At 44.2% G+C, this 12,757-nt stretch overlaps 1 protein-coding gene across 1 annotated transcript in view; it reads left to right on the top strand.

Annotated features, from left to right (window-relative positions):
* The window catches only part of cep152 (centrosomal protein 152), a 36,673-nt gene extending 24,277 nt beyond the window's left edge, over nt 1-12,396 (top strand). The window contains exons 19-30 of the mRNA XM_083774903.1: nt 488-590; nt 1,065-1,291; nt 1,627-1,758; nt 2,397-2,777; nt 5,080-5,287; nt 6,065-6,229; nt 6,442-6,520; nt 6,981-7,057; nt 9,023-9,179; nt 10,916-11,019; nt 11,562-11,696; nt 11,963-12,396. Coding sequence (XP_083631029.1) covers nt 488-590; nt 1,065-1,291; nt 1,627-1,758; nt 2,397-2,777; nt 5,080-5,287; nt 6,065-6,229; nt 6,442-6,520; nt 6,981-7,057; nt 9,023-9,179; nt 10,916-11,019; nt 11,562-11,696; nt 11,963-12,270 — 2,076 coding nt within the window. The 3' untranslated portion in view covers nt 12,271-12,396. The remainder of the gene's footprint in view (nt 1-487; nt 591-1,064; nt 1,292-1,626; nt 1,759-2,396; nt 2,778-5,079; nt 5,288-6,064; nt 6,230-6,441; nt 6,521-6,980; nt 7,058-9,022; nt 9,180-10,915; nt 11,020-11,561; nt 11,697-11,962) is intronic.
* The last annotated feature ends 361 nt before the right edge of the window (nt 12,397-12,757 follow it).

Raw genomic sequence — 12,757 nt, 5'->3', positions numbered from 1 at the left:
TGTCCTGACTTTTAAACCTCTTTAAACTGACGTCACTTTTCATGTGTAAAGAAACCGTGGCATGTTTTAAGATCTGCAATTTCGGAACATCATTATTTTTTTATTTGTATGCTTATAATTTTAATATTCTATAATATTTTAGGAACATCCAACTTGGATTAGAATTGATTGGGTCGTGCTGTAGTCTACGGTCAGCCTTTCTGTATCAAATATGTGACATTGTCAACGTATTTACTGCCAGATTTGTTTAACCAACATAGCCCTCACTGCCAGCATTTTATTTATTTATTATTTTACTCACCTTTAAGTCACAGAATATTCATCTTTACTATCGGCGGCCTGTGGGTGCAGCGAGACACATTGCATTTGAGTGATAAGTTACTTATCGCTCGATTGCATTCGAGTGTTAAGTAACCTACTGGTGATTATCGGTTGATTTCGTCAAAGTTGTCTTTGGCATTAAGCGAGTTCATATTTGTCTGTGCAGATGGAGAGGACATCGGTACAGTCAGAGACACAGACGGAGACACTGGAGGACAGACAGGCGGAGACCGCAGAGACACTGGACAAGGTGTCTCAGACGGCTGGAGGTAAGGGTGGGCGATATGGTGATAAATATCGTCGAGACTCGAGACGATACAATGTCTCCACAATATGCCTTTTCAAAGATATCATATATATCGTCATACAGTGAATGCACATTCTATGATTTGCAGTTAACAATTTGCAATGATTTGCAGTTCATTTGCAGTTATTTGCAGTTGAGTTAACCTTCATTTATACTTCTGTATAAATTACACTGACTGTATATATTTTTGAGTGGTGCAACCACTCCAAGGAACAGCAATGTCCGTGTTAACCTGACTATGTGACTATGTATCTATGTATGTGACTACAGTATGTGACTTTAATGAGTACCAGTAGGGGCGCTGTTGTGCCAGAAACAGAGAGAGAGAGAGATAGTTCTGCACTGTTGCCTGCTAATGAGAGAGAGAGGGGGGGAGGGGAGTTGCAACACTCAGTTCACACGGGTGTGATTTCTTTCCATTATTGCCCACCGCTAGGTGGAGGTGTGTCTTTGTGTGAGGAGGCCTGCCAGACAGAGACACCCCTGGAGGCAGCTCAGACGGGTGGAGATGTGTCTCCAGAGCAGCTGGCCTCCGCACTGTGTGTCCAGAGACAGCAGCTGCTGCTGGAAGCGGAGAAGACTCGGCTCAGAGCCGTAGAAGACGCCAGGATGGAGACCAGGAGAGAACTGCAAGAGAAGTACCTGCAGGACATGACTAGACAGGTTAGATGTTTACTTAATTATATTAATACACGCACGCATACGCACACACACACACACACACACACACACACACACACACACACACACACACGCGCACACACACGCACACACATACATACAGTACTATGACAAAAATTATTCAGTGTAACTCGGATAGTTTAAGCCTTTTTTAACAGTAACAGACAGTAACAAACGTTTAGATGTCAACACGTCTGGTGAGGTCATGACCTCACCAGGTCGTTTGTTAACTAGAGGTCGACGTTGGTGATGTTTTTGGATCGATGCAGGTGGAGGGAGCATTGACTTTATTTGGTGATCTTTTTGGATCGATGCAGGTGGAGGGAGCGTTGACTCGGGCGTACGGCCGCTGGCTGGAGGACCTGACGTCTCTACCAGAATATAAAGAGCATCTTCAACGAGAGAAGGAGCAGTGGACGGAACAACACCAGAGACACCTGCAGCAACAGGTAGGTGCCAAAGACGAGAAAGCCAAGATTTTGTGTCTTCAAAGTCCAGTTTGAACTTGGTAGATCTGCTTTTACCTTCTGTTGCCCTGCCAATTGGAATGACCTGCAAACTAGATTAAGATTAACCACTTTGGCACCCTTGATTGGCTACCAAACAGATGCCCACAATATGTAACTGTTTTTAGATTGTTTTAAATCTGTCTTGGTTTGTATTTGTAAACCATGTGCCCTTTTTCTTTTTTTCTTTCTTCTTTTTCCTAATCCTCTGCTGTATTGGGATGTTGTTTTATATGTACCATTACCATTATTATTATTATTACTCTCGACGACACTGCGAATGAGTTTAATTACTCAAGATTTATTTCCGAGATAATAAATTATAACTTGAATGAATGTAATCTCCAAAAGCCATGCATTGGAGGGGCTAGTGGTGCGCCCCTCAAAAACATGGCACTTCATGTTAAAAAGAGTGTTTTTGTGTGTGTGTGTGTGTGTGTGTGTGTGTGTGTGTGTGTGTGTGTGTGTGTGTGTGTGTGTGTGTGTGTGTGTGTGTGTGTGTGTGTGTGTGTGTGTGTGTGTGTGTGTGTGTGTGTGTGTGTGTGTGCGTGCGTGCGTGCGTGCGTGCGTGCGTGCGTCAGGTGTCTCAGGCCCGCAGCGAGGCAGATGGGGAGGAGCTCCAGCACCACGTGGACAGGCTGCGGACGGAGCAGGAGGTGCTGATGAAGGCTCAGCTGGTGGAGGCCAGAGCCTCCTGGAGCAGAGAGAGACAGCAGCAGGTGTCCTCTCAGCAGGAGGCCCTGAGGCTGCGGGAGGAGCAGTGGAGAAGACAGCTTCAGGACGAGGAGCAGAGGAGCAGGGAGACCTTGCTCCTGGAACTGCAGACGGAGCTGGCTGAGCTGCAGACGGAGGAGAGGAGCTCTGAGGTGATCAGGAGGACCTCTGAGATGTCCTCCATCTCCTCCATGGTCCAGACGGCCTACAGAGAGCTGCTCCAGAAGGCCAGGAGACAGTGGAGGACAGTGAGTTCTGCTGCCTGTGTCTCACATTGATGAGGTCATTAATATATATAAATATATCGCTTTTTTATCCAAAGCGCTTTATATAGTGTGGCCACTGAAACAAACCAAACTAACCGAATCCATACCATATTATGGTAAGCTAACCCTCCTTTGCCAAACACGAGATTTGATAAAAGAGTATTAATCCAGAATTAATAATGATATTTAGCACATAATGGCAGCACTGTGTATTGAAATAGACCCTCTGGGGTGGAGAAGGCTGTCTGCCAATACCCTTTGGTTAAGTCGAGCCTAATCGTTGACTAATCATTACAAGTGGCTCTTATTTTGAAGAGGACGTCGGATCAGAGCAGAGGAAGTCCGTTGTAACAAAGCTGCCATGACAGTTGTTGATGTTGAAAGGGAAAGCTAGCCCATGTTAATGACTATATTTAGATATGAAAATATGTCACTTAAACCAGGGGTTCTCAACGTTTTTGACCCCCAGGAAATGCTTTGGCCACGCATATATCTAATCTACGTCCGAGCATAGACATGGTAACGCCCTGCCTGCCTCTGATTGGCCTACCGACCTTAGAGTATATATGAATAGAGACGGCACCCGAGTTCTCCTCCCATCCACTTGCATTAAGTTGCTCTAAAGCGCATGAGGCGATTTTCACTCCTCATGCGAACCGAGTGCATTCTGGGATGGATTTGCCCCAAACACATGAACGTGCTGCCGTTGACTATCATTGCACACGTTCACGTGTGTTCACTTATGAACCAGCATTCACGTGTCATCGTGAACGTGCACAATGATAGTCAACGGACCAGCGCGTAAGCAAGTACAAGAGAATGGCAACACGCAAACTAATATTGTTTGTGCCGTTTGCTTTGATTGAATAATTGATTGAACACATAGGCCTATGTACTGTACTATGATTTGATTTGGCTGTGTTCTAAATTAAAGTGTTATTATTATGATTTGGCCAACGGCATAAACAATATTAGTTTGCCTCTTCTACAAAAATAAAAGTTACTGTCGCGCGTGCCAAGCTGTCATTCTCTTGTATTATATATCGTACTTGTATTATTTATTTATTTCCCACCACGTGACCACGGAGTAACCTCGCGCAGCAGACTATCCAGCATGTATCTTCCACCTCGGAGACACCGGCTGTGTCGTTAGGCCAATCAGAGGCAGGTGGAGCGTTACCATGTCTATTCTCGGACATAGAAAAGATATACGCTTTGGCCACGTCTCGCTCCATGTCTTGGAGCGCCTGTGGATGCATGGTTTATGTCATGTGCAATCTCATGCTGGCTAAAGTAACGGTGTGGACTTGTGGTAGACTAGAGTGTATAGTATGAACATGTTTACTGTATCATGTGTAGTGTGTTTCTACAGGCCAGTGAGGACAGACTCAGTATGTACTATGAACATGTGTACTACTGTGTTTTATGTACTAGTATGAAACATGTGTACTGTATGCATACTGTATGTACTATGAACAATGAACATGTAATAATAATAATAATAATAAAACATTATTTGTATAGCACCTTTCATGACATGAAATGCAGCTCAAAGTGCTTTACAGAATAAAAGAAAAGCAAGGCAACGACATTAAAAAACAAGCAGTAATGCAATACAGTGAGGACATGAATAACAAAAAATAAAAAATTAAATATCAATTACCGTAAAAGCAATGTTGTAGAAGTGGGTCTTGAGCTGAGCTTTAAAAATGTCTACAGAGGCTGCCTGACGAAGGTACAGTGGGAGCTTGTTCCATGCCGACGGCCCGTAGAAGCAAAAAGCTGCTTCCCCGTATTTTTTAGTTGCCATTTTTTTAGGCAAAGCGAGCAGGCCAGCAGTGGAAGACCTTAGGGGGGCGGTTTGGGACATATTTAGGCAGGCAGTCATGTAGGTAGGAAGGTGCGAGACCATTGAGAGCTTTATAGACAAGTAAAATAATTTTAAAATCAATCCTAAAAACAACCGGAAGCCAGTGCAGTGATGCCAAAACTGGAGTAATATGTTCTCTCATCTTAGTTCTAGTTAAAACTCTGGCTGCTGCATTTTGGACAAGTTGTAATCTGTCAGTTGTTTTCTTAGGCAGTCCTGAAAAAAGTGCATTGCAGTAATCAAGCCGAGAAAAAACAAAGGCGTGGATTAGCGTTTTTGCATCGTCCAAGGACAAATAGGCTCTGATTCGTGCAATATTTCTAAGGTGAAAAAAGGCAATCTTGGTAACATGATTAATGTGCACTGTATGTATATGTATGAATGAACCTACATGTGTACTGTGTCTCTCTACAGGCCAGTGAGGACAGACTCAGCCGCGTGTTGAAGGAAACGAAGGAACAGCATCAGAGCGTGTTGAAGGAAACGAAGGAACAGCATCAGAGCGTGTTGAAGGAAACGAAGGAACAGCATCAGAGCGTGTTGAAGGAAACGAAGGAACAGCATCAGAGCGTGTTGAAGGAAACAAAGGAACAGCATCAGAGCGAGATCCGGAGAATCCAAAGTGCGTTCATCTCATGTGACATTTCTTTATCAGTTACCACGTTAAAACCGTTCATCTCATGTGACATTTCTTTATCAGTTACCACGTTAAAACCGTTCATCTCATGTGACATGTCTTTATCAGTTACCACGTTAAAACCATTCATCTCATGTGACATTTCTTTATCAGTTACCACGTTAAAACCATTCATCTCATTCTCATGTGACATTTCTTTATCAGTTACCACGTTAAAACCATTCATCCCATGTGACATTTCTTTATCAGTTACCACGTTAAAACCATTCATCTCATGTGACATTTCTTTATCAGTTACCACGTTAAAACCATTCATCTCATGTGACATTTCTTTATCAGTTGCCACGTTAAAACCATTCATCCCATGTGACATTTCTTTATCAGTTACCACGTTAAAACCATTCATCTCATTCTCATGTGACATTTCTTTATCAGTTACCACGTTAAAACCATTCATCCCATGTGACATTTCTTTATCAGTTACCACGTTAAAACCATTCATCTCATGTGACATTTCTTTATCAGTTACCACGTTAAAACCATTCATCTCATGTGACATTTCTTTATCAGTTGCCACGTTAAAACCATTCATCCCATGTGACATTTCTTTATCAGTTACCACGTTAAAAACCATTCATCTCATGTGACATGTCTTTATCAATAATCATGTGTGTGTGTCTGTCTGTAGACAGTGTAGCCATGTTAAAACATAAATATATAACATGTTAATGAGCTGTCTGTCTGTCTGTCTATACTCTATAGGTAGTGCGCCCCAGAAAGAGGAGGCTGTTTGTGGCCCGAGGTGTGCAGAGAGGACGGGGAAACTCCAGCAGAAGATCCAGGAGCTGCAGAGACACCTGGAGAAGGCCTGTCGACAGCTGCAGCTCGCTGTGCGACAGAACAAGGCTGCCATGCAGCGTATCAGAGGTACGGAACAAGTGTACCTCACACACACACACACACACACACACACACATCACCTAGCACAGAGGTTCACTATAAACACACACACACACACACACACAAACACACACACACACACACACATCACCTAGCACAGAGGTTTACTATAAGTGTGTGTGTGTGTGTGTGTGTGTGTGTGTGTGTGTGTGTGTGTGTGTGTGTGTGTGCGCTTACAGAGGAGCACGAGGAGACTCTACAGAAGTTAAAGGAGAACCACTGCATACAACTGAATGAAGTGAAGAACAACAATGAACTGTACGTATTGAATATAAAATATATGAACTGAACATATTAATATAAAATATATGCACGGAACATATTCAATATAAAATATTGATAAAGACCTCTTTCCCTCCCGAACACGAATTGCCAGAGTTTATTTGACATTTTTGATAACTTTTATTTTCCTTGGACACAATGGAAATTGGAGACGTCACACATTTGGATCACGTGAGTGGAAAAAAGAAGAATCCGAGATATTATGATCGTAAAAACGGTGTTCCCATAGCGGAATTTTCACTTCTGTTTATTTATTTTTTCATCGCACCTGGACCCGAGCACGTAGAGAACACAGTTGTGAACCGTAATCAATTTATATTAATATAGGCGGCAAAAAGGCAAACTCTGTGCTGAGGGCGTTTGGACCAGAAGGTGTCAAAAGGCGATCTCTGTGATAAAAGGGATAATAATAATTAAATAATAATAATGTTTTTAGGAGTCAGAAGCAGAACCTGGAGAGAGGTCTGGAGGAGATGAAAGGACAGTATCACAACGCTGTGGAGAAGATACGAGGTGAGTAATCTGGTTACTGTACACTGTGATCTGATTACTGTGGTATGATACGAGGTGAGTAATCTGGTTACTGTACACTGTGATCTGATTACTGTGGTATGATACGAGGTGAGTAAACTGATTGTGTGTGGTCTGATCATTGTGTGATCATCTGACTGGTTAGTTAAGTACATTTTATTTATAAAGCACCTTTCAGAACAATAACAATTGTAAGAGCAATAACGCATCAATGCATATATAATATACACACTAGGGATGTCAGGGGTTAACCGGTTAACCGGTTAGCCGACCGTTAAGAAACATCCGGATATTTTTATCAGCTTTAACGGTTAATTTGCATAATAATAAATGCGTGTTCTGATCTTAAATCCCTTTATTTTAGATCGTTTTTAGTAATAGTACAACATAAACATTACAGAGACTGTAGTTGTCACTGTACAATACTTTAAAACAGTTGTCATGTTGCACACATGCCTAAAATTGCTATTTGCGCCGCCCAGCTTGTCGCACTCCAGGCTGCATGAACAGCGCTCGGGCTCTGTTTTCTGCCCCCTCAATGTCACCGTTCTCTGTTGTACTTCAATGGCTAGTTGGCTACAAGTAGTACAAGTTACAACGGTAGCTTTGCGGTAGTCAAAATGTAAGCGAGTGACAGCGAGACGAGATGAACACATGTCGACCGTATCAATGCAGAGACCTACATTATTAAATCCATTATTGGCCATTTGGCCTGGAGGGAGAACGTTTACAGCCGCCGCTGCCCTCCTATCCGTCTCCACACTGGCACGGCTTACGGCTATCAAAAGTTAGCCATGTGCTATCGATGTTTGAGGGTTTTCTCGTCAGCGAAAAGTCAACAAGCGGAACACGGTGACATGCATGCTGATCTTCCTTAATAATAAAAAAAGGCTTAGCCCATGCGTCCAGTGGCTTTATAGGTATAGGTTGCTCGGATCTGGACTGGATTTATTTATGTTTTGTTGGACTAGAACCGGCGGACCTCTGTACTGTAGACGCGCAGATGCATGCATCATGCAGATGCGATGCGTTGTTTATTGATGATTAAGCCAGAAGCCTACAACAATTTATTTATATTGTTAAATGTTGCCTTTTTGTTTGTCTTTTATAAAAGGAGCATAAATAAATGTATGCCATTCGTCTACCAACTTTAATTATGTAGCCTATACATGCATATTACATTTGGGGTAGCCTATTAAAAAAAGAAAAAAATCAACCACTATCCGGTAATGAACCGGTTAATCCTAACGGGTACTAACCGGTTGGGAAACTATCCGTTACTGACATCCCTAATACACACACGTCCACACGACTCAGAGTAGAACCGCTGCTCCTTCGCCTGGAAAGGAGCCAGCTTAGGTGGTTCGGGCATCTGGTTAGGATGCCTCTCGGGCGTCTCCCTAGGACCTACCCTCGATGCACGTCCCACTGGGAGGAGACCCAAGGGCAGACCAAGGCGCAGTTGGAGGAAACACATCGACTCACTGGCCTTGGAACGTCTCTGAATCCCCCAGGAGGAAGTCACTAATGTTGCTCTGGAGAGGGAAGTCTGGAACACTCGCCCCCGCGACCTGACTACGGATAAGCGGTTGAAGATGGATGGATGGATGGATGGACACACGTCCAGGACTCTAAGCGGAAAGCAGCCCTGATGGTGGATAATGTTAATAATGTTATTAATCTATATATATTTAAATTTGCAAACGCAGTGAGCACTAACTATGAGACCCTGCATCGTGTCTGTCTGTGTGTGTCTGTGTCCGTCTGTGTGTCTGTCCCGCTGTGCCACCACCCGCCCGCCACCAGAGGGCGCAGCTGTAGCGCACACACACACACACACACACACACACAAAACTACAAAGGAAAAAAGTACGTAATTTATTCTAATTGTTGTTATTGCAATTTACGAGCTGCGTTCGCTTCCCGCGTCTTACTTGTACTCTATAGGAGACATGCTACAGTATCTGCAGGACTCTAAGCAGAAAGCAGCCCAGATGATCAGGGTGGAGGTGCAGAAAGAGAGACAGATCACCGCCAGGAAGATGAGACATTATTACCTGAGCTGTCTGCAAGATCTACTGGAGGACGGAGGACAGAGTACTGGGTAAACCCCCTGTCCCTAAACCTTTACCCCCCAAACCCCCATCTACTGCAGGACAGAGTACTGGGTAAACCCCCTGTCCCTAAACCTTTACCCCCCAAACCCCCATCTACTGCAGGACAGAGAACTGGGTAACCCTGTCCCTAAACCTTTACCCCCCAAACCCCCATCTACTGCAGGACAGAGTACTGGGTAAACCCCCTGTCCCTAAACCTTTATCCCCCCAAACCCCCATCTACTGCAGGACAGAGTACTGGGTAAACCCCCTGTCCCTAAACCTTTACCCCCCAAACCCCCATCTACTGCAGGACAGAGTACTGGGTAAACCCCCTGTCCCTAAACCTTTACCCCCCCAAACCCCCATCTACTGCAGGACAGAGTACTGGGTAAACCCCCTGTCCCTAAACCTTTACCCCCCCAAACCCCCATCTACTGCAGGACAGAGTACTGGGTAAACCCCCTGTCCCTAAACCTTTACCCCCCAAACCCCCATCTACTGCAGGACAGAGTACTGGGTAAACCCCCTGTCCCTAAACCTTTACCCCCCCAAACCCACATCTACTGCAGGACAGAGTACTGGGTAAACCCCCTGTCCCTAAACCTTTATCCCCCAAACCCCCATCTACTGGAGGACAGAGTACTGGGTAAACCCCCTGTCCCTAAACCTTTATCCCCCAAACCCCCATCTACTGCAGGACAGAGTACTGGGTAAACCCACTGTCCCTAAACCTTTACCCCCCCAAACCCCCATCTACTGCAGGACAGAGTACTGGGTAAACCCCCTGTCCCTAAACCTTTACCCCCCCAAACCCCCAACCCTGAGCCATGGAGGACAGAGTACTGGGTAATTAACCCATTTAGACCAGTGGTTCCCAAACTTGTTCATGCCAAGGACCCCCAAAATTATACTCATTAGCCCGCAGATCCCCATTTTAAAATATATGCCAAGGACCCCCTTAAAGGACCACTTCACCACTTTTCAACCTATCTTCATATAATAGGTCCTCACTAATAATCATGATAAAATGGCACGATTTTTTCTACTCAGTCTGTGTCTCATAGGACGGCTGTGGGCAGTTTAGAAACCGTCTACCCCTGATGAGGATGATTAACAATAATTTTCTCTCTTGAGAGTTAATAAGGGTCCATTTGGTTACTAACTCCATCTTTTGGATGAGGACCACCTGGAACCCCCTCAAGGACCACTGGTGGTCCCTGGAGCCACTTGATCACCATAGCAACCCCAGCCTAGGCCTGATTAGGTGAATTCCCAACACCTGCTAAATCCTCCAAACCTGTATCTTGACCACTCACACTCCTCTCAGTCATGCAGCTACACAGACACATCCCAGGCACACCTTGGTAGGCCTATAGCCCTGTCCTGTTTGGATGACAATATTGCCTTTCCAACAGATTAAAAAAAATAAAGAAAAAGATTATTAATTTTAATAATCGATTTCGGGTCCGATCCATACTAAATGGGTTAAACCCTAAAACACCCTAACCCTGAGCTGTCTGCAGGATCTGCTGACAGATGGAGGACAGAGTACTTCTTCTTCTTACTTATTCTCGATGACTATTGTTTATGTATTTGATGTATTACCATGTGGTGTTCTTGCTTACTGTGAGTCGCTCCGGATTAAGAGTGTCTGATGAATGCCTACATTGAAAGCTGTTAGTAAAGCTGGTCTTTTGCCGTCTAGTTAGTAAATAGAAAATTGTTCTTTCACCGTCTGTAGGGCGGAGAAGAAAATCATGAACGCCGCCAGCAAGCTGGCGTCTATGGCCCGAGTCCTGGAGACCCCCGTCAAGAGGAAACCAGGGAAGAGCCCCAATTTACAGGGTGAGTAAGGGCTCGTACACATGGTAGGACTTTTAAAGTTGTTGGGGAGTCATCAGATCCTTAAGCATTTCACTCCTTTTTGAAAGTGGCTGGTGTTACATCAGGGAAAAAGCAATGTCTCTTTATTCCAAAACTAGGAATGCACCGTTATTGAAATGTTGGCCCATATCTACAACATAGACATAGATTTTAAAATGTTCCCACTTGTTGACCCTTTTGAAAGCTTCCCCAGAACACAGATAGAATCTGCAGCCTTCATCGTCACATAAGGCTTTCTCAGGCTTTCATTTAATTCTTCAACATAACAATCATAAAATAAAATATAGGCTAAAACAGATATTTTATCTATTTATCTTGATATCGGTTCAATATTGATTTTGAATTTTAAGGCCAACATTGGCCCATACCAATATGAAGACAGATTAATTGCCCATCCCTAAATATAATATAACAATGTGTAGAAGTCTAGAAGTAGTGTTTACAGTGGTTTCATTTCACGTGAAATAAAACCACTGTATGTCAATGTTGTGATTTCCACACAGTGGTCAAGGTCTCCGAGTGTCCCGCCGTCTCGGAACTACAGGGCACTGAGACCCACCCAGATATGAGGACCCCCTCTGGGACGAAGGACCCCCACCTGCTACCATGCAGACCCTCACCACCCAGTGGAGGAAAAAGTACTCAAATGTTTTACATAAAGTATCAATACTGCAATGAAGAACTACTCTGTTAGAAGTAAAAGTCCGGAGTTCAAAATGTACATGAGTAAAAGTGCAGTCGTAGTCTGAAAACTCACCTCTTCAGATCCTAGATGACAATTTCTATGTATTTGACCTTGTGTTGTGTTGTTTTCTGGATTAAGAGAGTCTGCTAAATGCTTACATTGTAAATTCACGCCTAAATTGTAAACTGTCTGCACGTCGCTCCCTCTGCTCACCACCAGGTCTCACCGCCGTATCTGTGAGAGGCAGAAAGAAGTCCAGGGATCACGTGACCCTCCTCGGTAGCTCTGATTGGATGATGATGCAGGAAGTTCCGGTCAGAGACCACCAATGGGCACATAGTGCCTGGGCCTTCCCCAGAGCCGTCTCTCCGGATGAGCGGTCGCCGGCGTCCGGGGTCTCTTTGGACGAGGAGGCGCGGTCGGCATTCGGAGGAGTTCTGACTCCCGACAGCTCCGACTTCACCGTTTATAACGAGATCATGGCCAACGTGCCGACAGCCTCCTCTCACCACCTCGAACGCTCCTAGAGAGAGTCTTGACTGTCCTGGACCTCCAGCATGATGTGATGACCTACAGCCCCAGAGAGAGTCTGTCCCTGACCCTGACTGGGACCCCAAACAGACTATCGTGACTACTTGGGACAAATGTGACCAAACATCAAACCCTTTGACTTGAAACGTGTCACCTGTCCCTTCCAGTCAAAATGGTCCATGGGTCGTGAGTAAATCCCCTTTGTTGTTCCTGCATTTAGTTTTTAATATTTTCCCCATAAAATCATTCTTTTATTAAAAAAACATTCTTCAAAATGATTCCATATATAAATGCCAAAAATCTAAGAAATTCCATAAATCTGAAAACAAAATGTTTTAAGAAGTAGTGAAAAAACTCACAATCTACAAGCTTGTGAGCTTGTAGATTGGCTATTTTCACGAGCTTGGGTAACGGGTGCAAACGTCTAATCTCTGGTTTTGGGTCTTGAGCTTAAAGGTTTGGGAATGACTGCTCCAGGATTAT

Source organism: Protomyctophum parallelum (genome assembly GCF_964188405.1).
Source record: "Protomyctophum parallelum genome assembly, chromosome: 10".
Classification (NCBI taxonomy): Eukaryota; Metazoa; Chordata; class Actinopteri; order Myctophiformes; family Myctophidae; genus Protomyctophum; species Protomyctophum parallelum.
Note: the sequence above shows the minus strand (reverse complement) of the source record. Positions and strands in the feature narration are given on the sequence as shown.